A 17,746-nucleotide genomic window follows, 5' to 3' on the forward strand; every position below is an offset into this window, starting at 1 on the left:
TCGGAGGAGGAGGAGAGGGTAAGGAGGAGGAGGAGCGCACCCTTCGCTCCGTACCCTGCCCTCCTCCTCTTCAAGAGCTACGCTCTAATTTCGCGTTACAGAGATTTGTAACCATCTTTCAAATGTTTGTTAATAAACCCTGATGGTACTCTTATTCTTATATTTAGTGGTGTTCAATGTACCACCATATTGACTGATAAAAATTATACTGGAGTTCTGGCGAAGAGATCGAACCATAGGTGGCGCTACGTTCAGCTTGTTTTCCCTGAAGTCCCTCTATCCTGGGAAAAGTGGTGCCATTCATTGTTGAAAAAATGCTCGAGGCTAATGCCCCCTATCCTGGGAAAAGTGGTGCCATTCATTGTTGAAAAAATGCTCGAGGCTAATGCCCCCTATCCTGGGAAAAGTGGTGCCATTCATTGTTGTGGAAATGCTCGATACTAAAGCCGCTTCATCCTGGGAAAAGTGGCACCATTCATTGTTGTAGAAATGCTCGAGGCACGTGCCGTGATGGCGCACGGCACATTCATGGCGTCTAAAATCTAGCTCAGTGCTGGGCTGTGTCGCCATGATCTTCCCAAGGGCTGCACGTTGCATGTGCCTCGTGCATCGACGCACTTTGCGCTACTTTTGAAACATCAACGGGCTTTAGTTTTCCCCAGAGTTCTATGTTTACCAACACATGGTACATGCACTGGATTATATGCTTTATCTTTCTCGAATGAGCGCGGGGCAAAGATTGGGCACGACTCGTGCCCAATGTTTTTGCTGCGTCCGCGTTCGACTTCACTGACTGAACCCAAGTCTCTGCCAAACGCGGACGTAACGTTCGGCTTCGTGGGTCGAGCGCTGCGTCGAAACGCCAACAAATAATCTATGTAGTTGTTGTTGTCCCCGTCGGTGTAGTTCTCACTTTAAGTACTAGGGGTCGCGACGCTTGAATCTTCTTCCCAATATATCCGAGTCTCACCGGTAGGTCATATCACCCGAAAACACAAACGAAGTCACCGTCTGAATTCCAGGTATACACAACCTTTACTCTGTAGCATGGTGTAAAATAAATACGAGGTGCGGACACCGCGTGCGTCGTAGTATCCAGATAAGTTCCTCTCCTCGCGTTCGTAGCGAGCGGTGCCACCAGATGGCTCCTTAACATGCGGCTAGCAGATACATGTTTATTTGCGGCGAGAAGTTTCGGTATCGGTGCCTGGTGGAATATTGTCACAACCCAGAGTGAGGATATTTCGACCTCCCCTGCTGGTGCCAACACGTGCAATTCCGAGCCTTCTATGTGCTATAAAATATAAAACATAACCGCGTGGGCAGCACGTGCGCTACCTATAGTGAGGAAAATAGAAGCGTCCCTTCAGAGTTTTTCGCCGCGAAGGCTGCGAGAGTTTGTCCTTCTCAAGAAGATTTGGACAGTCTGGCAACCACAGCAGCGTAGTCTTACAACCGGGGGATGAATATTTCCCTCCGTCATTTTGGAGCTCTGACTCGCAGGAATTTTATGCGATTTATCAGGAATAAAGAAGAGGAAAAAGTAACACCATTTTGTGTTATCGCGAAATCCGCTGGTTCTAGCAGGCAACAGCCTCCGCCCAATGGCCAAACCCTCTCAGTGTAAATGGCTCTGGTGGCTAGCGGTAGCCTCTCGCAGGGCCGGTTTCTCGTGCTTCTCTATAGAAGACGTGCTTTTTTTCAAACAGCTGTTCTCGGTGTGCCGTGCCATGTAGAACTTGGCACTTGCCTACGCTCGTTGCCTCAACAGAGCCTCGTTATATCTAAATTTCGCGCCTCAACGGCGACAAGAACAGTTTTGTGAATGCGTTGAAGCGGACAGACCTTCGGCGCGGTGTTCTGGCTCCCTATGGTCCGCTTTTTGGACTCCCACGGCGACTTGGGAGAAGGAAGTGTCGTCAGCGACGCAGGAAACAAAGATTGGATGCTGATTGGTGAGAGCCGCTGATGACAAATTTCTGTAGAAGAAAACAAAGCTCACTTTTTTTTTTTCTTCTGCGGAAATTCGTCATCAGGGACTCTCACCAATCAACATCCAACCTGCGTTTACTGCGTCACTGAGGTCACTTCCTTCTCCCTAGTCGCCATGGGAGTCCAAAAAGCGCAACATAGGGTGTCAGGCCAGCGTCCGTCAAGGTCGGAGCAAGCGCGCCGAGCGGACATCATCCACGCTCGGTTGCCGTGGCAACAATACACTTCTACGGCGTCTGATTTTCGTTTTCTAAGTTGCACCTTCCGACTGGCGGAGACGCCGTCGTCATTGGCCACTGGGGCACACGCCAATAGGGCTTTATCTGGTTGATCGCGTCATAGCCTTCACCGTAATATATGTCCTCACCACCGAGGTCCCAAGAAGTATCTTGCATAGTGCTTTGGAGTGAGATCGAGTAAATTATGTAACACGTCCAATGTCGTGTTTTCAAAGCCATGAGACAGACGTCATATCAGCTTCCATTGGGGTGGATTTGTTGCTGAGCGTGTACCATTTCGCATGACAGAGTTCGCAGTACCTGATTTGTTCTTCTTGGTAAAAATAACCATATGCATTGCATTTGAGCGCGTGCAGACAGTAAGCGTCTACCGTCTTTATTTTGCACCATCAGTGTTGCGATTCCTGGCATAATATTAGCGGATTTACTTACTCAGCTCGAAGAGGTCACTGGAATAGCAATGCTGCTGAAAAGTTTAACCCGAGACTGGGGAAGAAGGTTTTATAAACATAAACTCGTTGATGTCCTTCGGGCTATACATAGTGCAGAGAAATGGGGTGTGTGTACGTTTATGCAGCCTGAACTTAGTCTGTCTCAATGGGCGACTTGTCTCCCAGCTGTAGATGGGAAATTTAGCCAGTGCAGTACAACCGCTAGCCGGGGGTCTTCAAAGGGATATGAACCAAAAAATTTAGTGTCCATAATAAGTGGAGCACGTTCTTTCCACGAGCCAGCAGCCGCCGGTGTGCGCGAGCACACGCAACGGAAATGACATCAAAGACCTCCATTCGCGCTTAAGAGGTCAGTGAAATGCACGGGCTTCGGGCCAAAGGAGAATAAAGACAGGCTTTTCATCTTTACAAGTAAAAGCTACGTGCTTGTTAGACCAATAAATCGCTTAACTTCTACAGCAGACACCACTGTGTACATTAAAAATTTGTCTTTATTCTCCTTTGGCCCGAAGTCCATACATTTCACTGCCATCTTCACCGTGAATGGAGGTCTTTGACGTCATTTTTGTTGCATGTGCTCGCGCACACCAGCGGCTGCTGGCTCGTGGAAAGAACGTGCGCCACTTAATGCGGACACCGTTTGCTCTACTGACGTCTAACCCCTGGTTAGCTCAGTTGGTAGAGCGCTCCACTTGTAATGGAGAGGTCCCGGGTTCGATACCCGGACCAGGCGGATTTTTTCGGTCGCTCACCAGTCACCTAGCTGTTGTTTTGGAGATTTATGTTTGTCCTAAATTCCATGGTTCAGTATCCCTTTAACGTGCACCACGCATTAGTGAATCACGACCGCAAGCCGGTACGACGCTCATCCAGATCGAAACGGGCAGGGGTGGGGATTGAAGCCGGGATCCCTGGGTTCCTCATAGGGCACATTTCTCCCAGGCTCTGTCGTGAGATCTGCTGACAGTTCCCAACAGACGAATGTGGGCACATTCAGTGGATGCAACGAATAGATGCCTCGTTATAGGGATGATCTATTTTTTATTTATTTACAACAGCACAAAAATGGAAACATAAATACACTTGCACCTCAACTTTATTTGTTTATATAAACAAAAACATCGTCTACAAGAAATGACGCTTTTCTTCTTTTTCTTAGTACACTTTTTTTTCGCCCTTCAGCAAAAAGACCTCTGACTATATTCACACACCACTTTCGTCCAGCGAAAAAGAAAAAAAAAAAAAGAAAGAAGTAGAGGAGGTGGTAATGTCACAGAATAGAAGTAACGTCGCTCTGAAAAATTGAAAAAAAAAAGTAAAGTGCGTATGAAAGCAGAAAGTAGAGTTGAATTAATTTTATAAAACAAAATACCTGATAAAATGCGTGTACGTTACTCATTTATGATATTTTTCCCGTTGAGATTTAGGAGAGGAAACAGTTGGAAGTTGGAGAGGGTAAAGAATTAGAAATGCAGATGTTGAAGAGAAGTAGAGCGCTGTCAGCTTAACAGCGGAAACGGAAACATTCTAAGAGCTAAGTCTCAAGAAGACAACATTCGGTCAGTTGGAGAGCAGAGGCAAATACGTTCATTTGCGGTGTCGCAGCTTTTTGGTCTTGGGACGCTTGTATCCCTTCCGCTCGACAACCTCGTCGTACATCGAAAGAGAGAAATCCGGCTGCAAAATAAAAACAAACGAAAGGGAAATTTTAGGGCTAGGTAAATTTGTCAGCATACGTGCAAAGCGGCCGACAGAATCATCCTTCCCATGTATTCCCAACTACTATTACAAAATTGCTTAAACAGCAATGCGCGTACAATAACAAGATACAAAGTAAATAGATTGGTGTGATTGATGCATGCCCAATTGCTGTGTCTATCTTTATTAATATCGATGTAAGTCAACTGATTCGTGACATCCTAGAAATAAAACAACCAGCAGGTGGAGCGAAAGTTCCTCTCATCTTTCAGATTCAAAACATCTTGTGTTCAATTTCCTATCCTAATGGTTCCGGTATTAAAAAAAAAAAAAATTTAAAAGTCTGGTTTATCGTCGTACTGCAGTCGTAAATCCAAGGAACTGCAGTTCTTACGGTTGTAACTCGAGACGCTACATTCAACGCAAACCATCGCATAAGAGACAGTATCGTTGACTTTCGCGTTTCATCGTTCGCGCTATAATTTCACCACCATCAATTCTGGCGTGATGGTGACGGTTCTTACAATTCGTACGACCCCTTTCTTTCTTTCTTTTTTATGGTTTTGGGCGCATTTAGACAGTGGGACATTATTCAGCCCTTTTACGTTTTGGCGGGAGAATCGACGACTCAAAGACTCTGGCGTGGCTCTGGTAGTGTCTAGTCTCCGGCAACGGGACCAAGCAAAAACCTTTTGCTTGACGTCGTAGCCGCTTATAAAGGCACCAACCGAGCTCTATGCCCCCGTGACAGGGCGGTTATCCAGCTTACACGGCCGGGATAAGCGGTAGCCGCAGTGTAAAACGTCTAAACATAACAGCCCCAATGAACGTTCGATGTCTCCACTGTGGATGAGACATTTTGCTAGTGCAGTACGACTGCTAGCCTGTGGTCCTTAACGTGCATCATGCAGTAGCGGTACACGACCGCACACCGATACGATGCTCAGCCATTTCAAAACGGGCAGTGGTCGGGATTGAACCCAAAGTCTCTAGGTTCTGCGGCGCGAGCTTTTTGTTTGCTGCACGGACTCCTACCTGCGGTTCGTAGACACACTCGACCATCGATCCCCCCTCCCCAAAAAGTAAACAAGAGCCGCCTCACCGATCGCACAGGTCCCAACGTCGGCGACACGCAGCGGTTGCAGAGTGACTGTCCGACACCATCTTCAGCGCTGACGCACTCGCAGATCTGGCAGTCTGGGGCCTCGGACAGGGCAACGCGACGAGCCATGACGTCGATGAACTTCTTGTTGACGTTCCTCTTTTCGAACATCTTCAGCGAGCTGAAAAGGGTTCCGTTGGTCTCCAGGGCCAGCGGCACGCAGAAGTCCTTGGGCAGACGGATCTGGGAGTGGATGTCGGCGTCGCCGTGCATCTCCTTCAGGTCCTTGGCGGTGTAGGCTAGGCGATGGTCCACACCGAAGATGCGCTTGCTCTTGGAAGGCTTGGCAGCCGTACGGACGGCGAAGTCGTCGTCGTCAAGGATGTGCAGGTGCATACCGCGGTCGATCAGCATGCGGTAGATGTCAGTGTAGACCGACTATGAAAGGAAGAAACAAGAAGCAATCAGACGTTGGGTATTCACCCAACTAAAAATAGACGCAGCGAGGGAGGAAAGAGGCCACATAATGCTGTTAACTTGTAGTAAAATGGGTAAACAAAGTCCGAAGGTTGCCAAAGCTTGTAGTAAGAACGTTAAAAATAAGTCCTTCGAAATATTTAGAGCAGCAGACTTCTAGGATCTTTCGTTTAAGGCTTAGCATGTGATTTCCATCTATTAAATTAATTAGGGTTTATGAATGTGATATTCATTTTATTTTATTTAACTGTCCTAGAACAGAATGTGAACAAATGCTGTATTTACAGCTGTTTTGTTTAAAAACGGACTTTGAACAAAGCATAAAAGTGACGAGTGCTGCTTTCAAGAATCAATACAAAAAAATGTCACTAAAGGCGAAAAAAAAAAAAAGATGTCGGCCGATTATTTTCTAAATATCTGGGCCGGGATGTTACATTATCACGGCGTTTTTTGAAAGACTATTTATATCAAGCGAGTTCACCATGAACTCTTGAGGTCACGTTTTCACAATCAACTGAGAAATTCATTTTGCGAGCCTTCTACATGACCCCATTAATCAGAAATCGCTTAGGAGGCCACAGTTATTAATGTTGTTAGCGCGTAGGGGGCTAATTTAGTACTTACTGGATCTTCTCCAGGGGTGCAAGTCGTGCACTTCACCAGCATCATCACTTGACTGGATCCCATTCTGGTGGGCAGCTTCGCAGCGTACTTCAGGGCAGAAAACACATCGCTGTTTCCGTTGCCGACTGTCAGGCTGCTGAAGGCCGAGATGATGGATCGAATGCTGTTGAAGACCTGTCCGTCGGCGGTAACGATGTGTGGCAGTTCAGCTACGCCATCGCCACCGAAGCCCACAACTGCGTAGCGCATGTTGGAGAATCCCTTGGAAGCGTAGCGCTCATCGAGGCCCTGTGCAAGACGGATCAGGTTGGGCATGACGTTCTTGTTGCACAGCTTGCGTTCCACGACGAAGATGACGTCAGCAGTGTTCACAGACTCGTCTTCCGTGACAGTGGTGATTTCGCCGGACAAGATTTCCGAGCCGTCGGGCTTCTCACAGCGCACTGCCCAGGAGAAAACAAAAACATGTTTTTCTTTCAAGACGAATATCAAAGAAAACGACAATTTTGATGCAGCGGGCTTAAAATTAAATTTCATATTTAGCTAGAATACGGCATGATAAATTTAGGGGGCATACTGTTGCCCTTGGGTCAGGGTTGACTTTGCTTTTGTTTTTCACTGGCATTATTGTTGTACGTCCTTTAACCAGAAAAGGACCATATCAAATGAGACGCTTAATGACCGTGCTTTTCATTTCTTTGCTTTTCTTCACAATTAATATAAGAGTGCTTGTGACATAGAACTTACCGCAGGTCCTGGGCATCTCGAGTTCCACGCCAAACTCATTGCACTCCTCCCGGTAAGCGGCTGCGCTGACGCAGGTTGCCTTCTCCATCTGGTCGTAGCTGGCACTGCTCATGTCGTGCAGACACATCTTGAGGTAGGGTTTGGGGTCTACCATCTTGAAGCAGCTCCTGAACACGGACTTCTCCTCCTCAAAGAGGTTCTTGCAGACAGAGGTAGCCCTGCTGTCGGTAACCATAGGCTGTGCCATGTTCTGTTGGCTCCTGCAGCGGCCGTGTCCAACCTCCCATTCGTTGGCGAAGACTGTCGGGTCGTCCGTAATTCTCCTGTCCGGGGTCATCAGGTCAAGCTTGTCCTCGTAGTCGTAAGTTCCCAGAAGGCCGCCAGTCTTGCCGAAGTGGTCTCCGGTGATCTCGGTGACGCACTGGTCGTAGTACAGGTTGCAGCGGACGGTCAGGCCACTGTTGTTCTCGACGATGACGACGTGTCCTTCTCGGCGGATGGTGGTGGCCCCGGTGTCTTGAGGCAGTTCAACCTTGTTGCCGCCCTGCGTGACCTTGTAGTCGGAGCTGATGTCGAATCGCTGCCCGTCGCTGTTGACGGTGATGGACTTCTTGACGACGCGGTGTCCGTCGCGGACGTAGTTGATGATGACAGCGAACTGGTCGTTGAGGAAGTCCTTGGCGAGGAGGTAGCTGCACTCGCCGGCGAATTCGAAGTGGAAGCCGTCGAAGGTACGGTAATGCTGCGGTCCGGCCATCAGGGCTCGAGCTGTAAAAGCATAAATAGAATATTGAAGTGAGCAGCGAACACGTTTTGATGGCATAAATTTTAAGTGACATCATATGGGAAACTGTTGTAAATATGTCGGCAGGGACGCCGAATTATGAGAGGAATCGAATTTATATTGTTTGGAATATTCGTGGTATTTGCTTCTGACCGAGCATAACAAACCAAAATTTTAGCTACACGTCTGCTCTTTATTGAATCACAACTAAATTAGCTGTTCTACGTCAATTATTTTTTACAATGTTTCTAGCAAGATCTTTTTTTCTGTCATCCTTCTGTTACGGGCGCTCGACTATCAAGACGCAAGCAGTTATATCAAAACCTCTTTGCAATTAAATATTTCTATTATATGGCGTAAGCTAGTCATTCTTTAGGAATAAACAAGTAACGCTGCACCCTTGTACAGACGACGCTGAATAGATTTAAGTTCTAGGATGACTTATGAACAAGAAGCATTTTAAATATAAGGTCGATGTTGACGCCCAGGTCTCACTTTGTTCCCGCACTTTCACACCTCAGCTGGACTCACCCTTGAACGGTGGCATCCAGTGCCTGGGGTTGCCGTAGTGGCTGTACTTGTAGTAGGCGTCCCAGACGGAGTTCGCGCCGACACCGTAGTAGTTGTCCTTGAGTCCCATAATCTTGTCGTACTCTGGGTAGCTGGTGATGTCCAGGGCCTCAGCCAGGTTGGCCTTGGACGACGGCAGGCGCAGTTCAGCGCTCATGACGCCTCGCTCGGGAGCATACTCGACGCGCATTCCAGACCGTAGGTTGGAGTACTCGCGAACCGCGTCCGAAAGACCGTTCAGAAGACCGTCCTGAATTTGCTGCTTGCCCATCTCGATGACTCCCGCGGCCATGTCGGGCATGCCCAGCTGTTCGCTGATGTCCCTAGCCTGGAGAAGAGGAAAGCATGTTTTTTTTTTTAGAATCGTCCTACTTGCTTCACCAAGAGGCAGATCAAATGACTTTCTTTTCTTTAAATGTAAACTCGTTGTGAATCACTATGAAGGAATAAATATAACATAATTTATAGTACTGAATAAAGCCGGGTATAATATCCATACCTTGTTTCATTTATGTTCGGAAGCAGCTCAGAAGGCATGAACAGGTATAACTCCAAACAAACATACTAAAATTGCAAGTCATTGGACCTTTACTATACAGGAAGTCCCAAAAATAAATTGCAATGCTTTTTTTTGTTTTGTTTATTATTGCAACAATTAACTGTGCATCGCCGAATGCGCACTCTCCGCCCAAATGTAGCGATAGCGGTCTGAACCAGATTCCCAAGTTTCCGAAGTAACTGTTACCCCTATTCAAAAGTTATAAGCATTTCTCTGAAATTTTCAATGGGAAATTTACGGTCAATGGTGCCCTCCAATACGTGAAGCTGCATAGACCGTGGGCACAAATCCCAAAAGCCCGCGAGCGCCACGCAACGAATAATGGGAGCCCACGGACCACGGTACGTCCCTCTCTTGGTCTTTCCTCCAGCTGCCACGTGGCAAACGTGAGCAGCCGCAGGTTACCATGGCAACAACGTTCGAGCAGCCGAGAGCCGCGTCGGGGTTGCGACGAATAACGTATTCAAATTAGTTAATAGTTATACCTGCCGCAGTGCGTTTACGCTGCCACAGACACGGTTCGCCGCAAATAATGCAGTACGACTTCCGGCGGATAGGCAGGATGGCGGATGGCTGCAGCGGCTGCTGGCGGTACCGCAGTCGCGGAAGCGCAACGAGAATGCGCATGATCTGCACAGAGGGTTCCCGAAATTCCTTGCCGTCGTGGCGTTGCACGTTTTGCAACAGGCCAATTGCGCCAGTTAGCGAAATCTGGTTCCATTTTCCCATTAAAATATTTAAAAAAAATCACTTCTATCTTTGTAATGAGATAACTGTGAGTTCTGAAAGTTTGACATCCGGTTTGGACTGCTAGCGCTGCATCTGGGCAGAGGCTAAGCGTTCGGCAATGCGGCTTATTTTAGAGGTAAAAAAAAACTCTAATTGTTTTGGAACACCTTCTACAATATTCGTTTCGAGATAACAGAACACAAAGAAAAACATAATGAACACCAAGACGCTGCGCTTTCGGGGCTGTTTGACTCGTGTCAATAACTCGTAGCATCGGTTGCGCTCGAATTTAAGGTGATCAAAGTGTAGTTCACGAGCTTACGACTAATACCCTTGTACACGGACACACGTAACTGCACTTACGCCAAGCAACAGTTTGCGTACGATATACTTGCGGACAACATTCTGCGGATATGCAGTCAAAGCTACGGGCGAACGTGCGCTTGAGCATCTTGAGCACCCATCAAAGCAGTGCACGCGCGCTCTTCACTTCTTTTGAAAGAGCTGTCCGAGAGTAAAATGCAGTAACTGTAGTGCCGCGTAACAGCAGTTAAAGCTGAGTTAACCGCGGTTAAAAAGGGTGCCCGTGTAACAGGGCTATAAGAATGTCATAAAAAGTGCCTGGACCCTCTATAGTAAAGAATATATTTCTTAAGAGACCCCGCGCCGACTTATGACGCTTCTTTCAAGAGTTCGTCGCCGATGACTCAGTCTTAGAGAAGACTGAGTTAGGGCCTCAAATACATAACTACTTAGCAATAGACTAACCTTTCTGGCGATGTTCTGCGCCATGTTCTTGACGTACTTGACGTGCGGGTGAACGAGGATGTTGTCGGTGACTTCAATGACGTTGTTGGCGACGGTGTTGTAAGCGTAGTAGCTTCGCCTCTTGATAGATTCCATGCTGAAGGCGTTCAAGGTGGCGCACACACGTTCCACGTAGCGGTACAAGCCTTGAACCAGGGGGTTCTTTGCAATGCTCTCAATGATGGGGGCCGTGTACACTGAAACATCAAACGTGTTGTTATAATTAGTGGTAAATATACAATATAAAGGCAGGCATAAGTATTTCATCTTATTTCATTAATGTGAATGAATGTTTCGGCAAGCATAACCTTAAACCACGATTGCTGGAAGCGGGGCATCCTACCCTTTCTGTGCGAAATGCTTCAAACCAGTAGTCTAAAACAATGTAAGGATTCATGACAGCTACGGTGTCGCGAAACGTAGAAGATTAGAATGGAACCTTAGATAGAACAAAATAAACGTATTATGTTAATTATCTAACAATATCAAGCTATGTGGTAATCATTTCTATAAAAAAATCGGACGTTTTTGTTTTGTTTTTTTTAGCCCGGAGGCTAGTATCTGCCTTAAGATCTAAAATTATACCATGACAATTTAAAGGAAAGCTGGCTCTTCCTGAGAAGAAGGTCTCGGTGCGAGTCCAAGAATAAATTGACTTGCACCTGAAATGGAGCGCAACTCGCGCCTCCTAGGCGACTGGTGGCCGCTGAAAAATTTCGCCCCCTTTGAAAATTGACTCTGACACTAGCGGAGCACTCTACGAACTGAACTAACCAAGAGCTCGTCGTCAGCCCAGCAAAATGACGTTAACAGTTTGTCATGGGGTTTGTTCGTAACTCTCACAAGGATGAACTCAGACGTTTGATGATGAGATAAAATGTGTTAGGCAAACTCTCCAAATGTGGAGATGATATACGCAGGAATACTTCTCGAGTGGAAGTCAACTTATTCTTGCGCGACTCTGCTTCGCATGGGAAAATTTCTCTACATCATTGTATCGAGACTAAAGACAGTCAAATTGCTTAGACATCATACAAAGGACATGATGTTTGCTGCGGACATGAAGACAGAACTATTTACGGACACGCCCTAAGCACGTTTGTATACTTTGACCAGCTGCAGGGACAGGTTTTGTGTGCCCAATGAACAAGACCATCATACAAGGCAGAAGCATGCCTCTGACAGCGTCTGCAGACTGTTTTTTGTATGATGCACTAGAAGTGCGACCGCGACTTGAGAGCGGGGCCAAAACTCACCGGAAACCATTTTAACGGCCTGGTTGTAAGCGTCCCGGACGATGGACGGAGACGGACCATAGCGTTCCAGCAGGGCAATTGTCTTCTGCATCAGCTTGGACGCAACCCCTTCGACCTTGTACATGGCCCATTCGGTGGCCCGAGCAGCAGCGAGGCTGGTGCGATCAATGACGACAGACAGGACCTTCTCGGCGAAGATGAGAGAGCGGCGGCAAGCGAAGGCGACACGGTCAGCGGCGATTGTGATCTTCTCGCCGGCAGCCGTCATGACGTTCGTGCACACGTCGACGGCGCCCTTTGTGGCGACCAGGACCAACCTTCCAATTTTAAGGGCGGCACACCTGCGTAGGAAAGAATTGAAATCAAAGAAATGGTCAACGTGTTGCTTAACAGCATCGCGAGAGAGTCTCGAGAATATCAGTCGGTCGTCAGGATAGTCAACGAAAATTTAAGAAACGCAGCAACGAATCTTACTTTGCGGTTCGTTCTTCGATGCCCTTATTAACTGATGCTGTAATCTAAACCTTCCTTCAGAATGTTTAGGCTGCTAACAAAATGGTGGCTGCCGCTTTATGGTCATTGACAACTTGAGATTGTCAGTTAATCACGCAACAATGGGATTGCGTGATTAGCTGAAAAGTAGGGCCAAGAATTAATCACGAAGCAAAAAGCGTGAAGATAGTCAGCCATGATCTGAGTTTCTCAAGTTGTCAGTCGCTGCGCAGAAATGACCCACCTAGCTTCCCATGCCGCAGCGGACATCGTGGAGAGGACGGTCTTCATGTAGAACTCGTCCTGGTAGTACATGGCCTCCAGCTTGTCTGCGGCCTGCGAGATCTCGGAGCTGAGAACGCCGAGGTCGCTCTTCATGTCTTCGAGGACGGGGCTGATCTGGGACTGAAGCGATTGGCCCATGATGAACCTCTTTGCCCTGAATTCTTGCTCGGTTTCGGAGGCGAAGTTGCTCCACAGGCGGGAAGCTTCGTTGCAGAGGGTGTTGTACCTTTGAGACGCGTACTCCTGGATACAAACGACGGAAAGGTATTAAGTCAAGACAACAGGAACGTGACAAGCGTTTTGTAAATTTCGCGGAAAAATGACGACTTGCTCCTGTGAAACAAACGCACGCAACAGCGATTGAATGAAGTGTGGCGCAACTTGTTGCAATAGTGGAGAGTGACGCAACGTCAATTACTTCAAGAAAACAAATCTAAACTCGGCACACCGTTATATGTAAAGAAGGGTCTCAGATGAGCTTTCCTAACCTGTCCTGTAACCTGCCTAGTTTTAGCTCATTTTAGTGGCACTATTTTTACACTTCTCAACGGCGTGAGCACGCTCCCGAAATAAGCCCATTAAAATATCGAAATAATAAACAGAAAGATTCTCGCACCATTCCAATTTATCAACGACAAGTACCCACCCAATGAGCTTATTGTAACTGTTACTCGTTCATGTTTTCAGTCTAAGTTTAAAACATTCGCAAATTGTGTTTGTCGTAGTTTCTTACGCTTTACTTTGTATATGCTTCACGGTGTTAATGCTAAGAGCTCTCATTCCCCATTCTGTTGAGTTTATCACGCTCTCATCATGCAGCAATCCCTACGGATCTCTTTAAAACAAATAAACTTGAACCTCATCGTAGAACAAAAACAAAAACGTAACTATTGTTCCCTGAAAGTGCGTTGAGATCGTATAGTCGTCATACCCAAATATCAACTGTAAGCAATTGCAGATTGTGTTATACTTAGTTCGCTCTGCATAATTTGTTTTTAGTAATGAGGGTTACTAAAATTACTCTGAAACCGCTGTACAGTAGTTAATGCATAAGCTTTATCGAGCTCGGCGGAGCGCGCAAAGATGACTTCTTTCCCACCTCTCGACGCTCCATGTGCACAGAAATGGCTTACGGAAGTCGCCATACTCCGTCTCGCCTTCCCACTGACCGGACCAAGCGGTACGAACCGTCACAGCTTATCCAGTGATGCGAACGTATCACGTGATTACGTTTCGTACGCGTCAGTGCCCCTCTTTCCAAGTTCACGTGACACAAACGCGGCATTCGATTCCACGACGGCTATTTGGCGTCTTTCGCAGCTCATCGTAAAGTCAAACACTGTACAGATCAACTCGCGGCTATGACGTCGCAATGCTGCGGTGGCGCTGCTATCGGCACGGCGCACGCGCAGACGCTTCACCTCGCAAAATACCAATCCCCCTCCGAGCGCTCGCGGCGCCCCACACCTGGTGTGGCCGTACGACGGCTTGTCTATGCAGAGCGCAAGTTCGTCTGCTTATCTTGCAGGGGTTGTGGTGACGGTCAGAACGCCGAGCTCTGATTGGCTTTGATCGAAGGATAGTGGGTAGGCTTCAAAGCAGGCTGCCTTGAGGTCTACCCACAATTCTTCATTCAGAACCAATCAGAGCTCGGCGTCCTTCTGACGTCACCACAACTCCTGCGAAAGAAGCAGACGAACTTGCGCTCCGCATAAACGGTGCGTTGGAGTGTTTAGTGTGACGAAGACGACTTACCCTAGCCTCTTTCGTCAGTTCCGGCCTCCAGCTGACCTCGGAGCCGAGGTAGCGCTTCTCCTTGAGCGCCATCTTCAGGAGGAGATCGGACACGCTGCGGCCGAGGGTCCTGTGGGACAGCTTCAGCTCACGCTTGTCGGGCGACGCGGAGGCCGACATGATGGCCGAGTAGTCGTCTTGATAAAGAACAGAAGAGTGGGGTCAGTGTATATGTTGAGGATAACTGTAAACACTGAACTGCTTAATAAACGTGATTCGTTCCTCGGCTTTCTTATTGCTTAATGCCTCGGTCTCATTGACTGGGAGCGGTCTTATTGACTGGGAAGTGATCATCGGTGACCAGAAGAAACGTAAGTTTCTTCTGGGCTCAGGCAGGTTAAGTGTGATATGGAAAGAAGGCTAAATATATACGAGTCTAGCAGTCACGTGCAATTGGCAAACATTTTTTTTTTATACTATAGAGTTTTCTCGCATCGAAGCGCCCCTGGTGGCACGATGGCACGAAATGAATTCTGGGTACCAGTTGGCCCCTTAGTTTTGGTTTCAGTTTCAGATTTTGTCACGATCCTCATGCCGTGACGGAACACACTGCTTGCATTTTCATTGCTGCGACTTCCTACAAGTGTACAATACTGTAGGCGTTGCCGAGAGATTCCCAACAAAAAAACGGCACTTGGAACTGTTTTTGTGGTTCCCGATGTGCCGGATTTTGGGAAAAGGTAGGCAAATGTAGAACTATGGATTGCAACATCCCTGCTGGTGCCCCATTATACAAGCACCTTCACATGCGCGTCAAGAAAAGTCATGCAGGCTTGGAAGTTCACGTGCTTGGCTGCAAGAGTACAAACAGCGGCTGTCTTTTCGAAACCGAAACCATGCCACTCCGATCCGTGTGCCAAGTGGTTCCCAGCGCGCAACGCGCTCTGTGTGGCATGGAGGGATTTTTGAAGGTGGCCTATTGACAGCTAAAGAAATGCAGCGCACGGCTCATCACGTTTACGCGTCTCGCTTCGTGATCGGCTCCTCGGCGCTCTTATCATCGAATGCCGCAAATTGATTGACTGCGCGAAGCTAATAAAATCCTCCGGGCTCGCCACGCCAGCCGGTTCTTAAGATGTCTCTGAGGATATAGCTTTAAGCAAGCTGATTCCCATGAAGGGAGACTGGCAGCCTGCTCTTGCTATAGACGCTTTGCAGCAGCTGTGCATGGACGCCGCCATAACTGACCTTTAGTTTTTGTTTCCTCTAATTTCGTTTATTTCACTTCATCATTACCATAGCAGGCCAGGTTATTGCCATATTAGATTAAACTGTGTCCTTTTCTAAAGCATCGTTCTTTGTAGAGGATCGCCAACTACCGTTTCAGTTGCTGGGCATCTCGGTAAGACAAGAGAAGGTTAGCAATGGCGGCTGTAATTTGGCGCGTGTGTGAAGTGTCTATAAGCTCGAGGGGCCTCTCTGACCAGGCATTTGATGCTTCGCTCACCAGGCGAGTTGTAGGCGATCTCGACATTGCTGTGCCTCTTGTTGATGCGGAGATGAGTCTTGGTCGGGGGCAGCAGGTTCACTTGGTGTTCCAACTCCATGCCAAACTCCTGGTCACGGTTGTACATCTCGCCCTTCAGCTGACTCTGGTCGCGTCCGCTTCGCAGCTGCATTGTATGAACAACCGGTGGAATAAGCGTGCAACCGATTAACGAAGGATCGGCAACGATCGTTTCATAGCGTGTCAACGAAAACAATTTACAATGTTTTCTTCGCTGGCAGAAATAAACTACGGGTTAGCGAACGCCTGTTCTCCGTCCGAACGCATCTGATTTGGACCAGATTCCAAAGTTTCGGAACTAACCGTTATCGGATTTGAAGATTATTACTTTTAAGTATGGTTCCGTGTTTTGGGGATTTATTTTTCTTCAAATTCCTGGTTTCTTTTTGGTGTTTATTGTTCCCCCCCCCCCCCCCCCCCCCCCGGAGTTCGTGTTTTTTCGGCGATTATTTTAAGTGCGGATAAAAATTGGGGTTTATCGAGGCTAATGTTAGAAAACAGATACATATACTGTACATCAATCTATGAACCCAAATGACCAACCCTCCCCTCCCCCCCCCCCCCCCCGCCACCTCCCCGGTGTCCTTTTTTATTCCACTCCATAAAAAAATATATAAAAAAAACCAATTTTAAGGACATTTAGTACGGGTTACGTTCAGACCGACAGAAAAAATGCTGCAGATGAAAAAAAAAAAAAAAAAACATCACGAAACGTGTGTTTCTTCTTCGTTCACGTCTGTTGTTCGCGCTGTGTCCCCAAGATGAATTCCCACCAACTCGCCCAACTATACATTTTTCTGTTCGAGGCTAGGTCCGATTCGAGGTTTCTCGATTTTCCCCGATTCCAAGAAAACGACTTAGGGGTTGTTTATCGAAGTTCATCTGCATTTACCGCGAACACGAAACCCTTCAAGTTAAGGGATATTTTGAAAGTTTCAGTGGGACACTAAGGGACGGTTCCTGGTAGCTAACGCCATAACAACTAACGCTATAAACAGGAACCTGTTGCCAATGAGCTTACCAGGATGTCAATGGCCTTCCTCAGCTTGAAGATGGACGCCTTGAGCTCATGGACTCGCATCTGTCGGTTGCGGTTCATGTAGTTGACGCTAATGAGAGCGGATACTTCGTCACGGGCATCCTTCAGCTCGGCCATGGTGCGGATGTCCATGGAGGATACGGGTTGGCGCGCTGTCAGCTCGACGGTCACGTGGGACGGTCCGCGCCTTTTGCACCTGCCTTCCAAAACGAGGTTGTGGTTCTGGTCGCGGGAGTACTCCAGCTCGGTCTTGCCGTGCAGTTCGTCGGAACTGATGGATCCGTCCAGGCGCATGACGATCTCCTAGAATGGGACCAGAAGCGGAAAACGAATGGCTTTTTTACTAGGGTAGTATTCTCTCTTTACTATAGACGTGTTAACAATGCAGAAATAATGTACAGACTAATGAAGCACAGTTTAGGACGAATTGCATTAAGGAACACCAAGAAGCTTGACAGCGTCCTACGAACCCTGTTGAACAAAAATTATATGAATCTAAATAAGAACTAATATGAAATTCCCAAAAACTAATATGCGACATATGAAACTGACATGTATTATTCAAAAACTGATATGCGACATATGAAACTGAT

General features: G+C 47.4%; 1 protein-coding gene across 1 annotated transcript in view; it reads right to left on the reverse strand.

Moving 5' to 3' along the window:
- Positions 1 to 3,704: 3,704 nt before the first annotated feature.
- LOC8035218 overlaps positions 3,705 to 17,746 on the reverse strand; it is a 50,231-nt gene continuing 36,189 nt past the window's right edge. The window contains exons 21-31 of the mRNA XM_040205828.3: positions 17,136 to 17,456; positions 16,055 to 16,220; positions 14,569 to 14,744; positions 12,773 to 13,056; positions 12,037 to 12,377; positions 10,742 to 10,977; positions 8,647 to 9,013; positions 7,332 to 8,099; positions 6,585 to 7,027; positions 5,484 to 5,921; positions 3,705 to 4,360 (exon numbers count right to left, since the gene is read on the reverse strand). Of these exons, the coding sequence (XP_040061762.1) occupies positions 4,271 to 4,360; positions 5,484 to 5,921; positions 6,585 to 7,027; positions 7,332 to 8,099; positions 8,647 to 9,013; positions 10,742 to 10,977; positions 12,037 to 12,377; positions 12,773 to 13,056; positions 14,569 to 14,744; positions 16,055 to 16,220; positions 17,136 to 17,456 (3,630 nt within the window). The 3' untranslated portion in view covers positions 3,705 to 4,270. The remainder of the gene's footprint in view (positions 4,361 to 5,483; positions 5,922 to 6,584; positions 7,028 to 7,331; positions 8,100 to 8,646; positions 9,014 to 10,741; positions 10,978 to 12,036; positions 12,378 to 12,772; positions 13,057 to 14,568; positions 14,745 to 16,054; positions 16,221 to 17,135; positions 17,457 to 17,746) is intronic.

The sequence above is a fragment of the Ixodes scapularis genome, unplaced genomic scaffold (genome assembly GCF_016920785.2).
Source record: "Ixodes scapularis isolate PalLabHiFi unplaced genomic scaffold, ASM1692078v2 PGA_scaffold12__126_contigs__length_90152505, whole genome shotgun sequence".
NCBI classification, from domain to species: Eukaryota; Metazoa; Arthropoda; class Arachnida; order Ixodida; family Ixodidae; genus Ixodes; species Ixodes scapularis.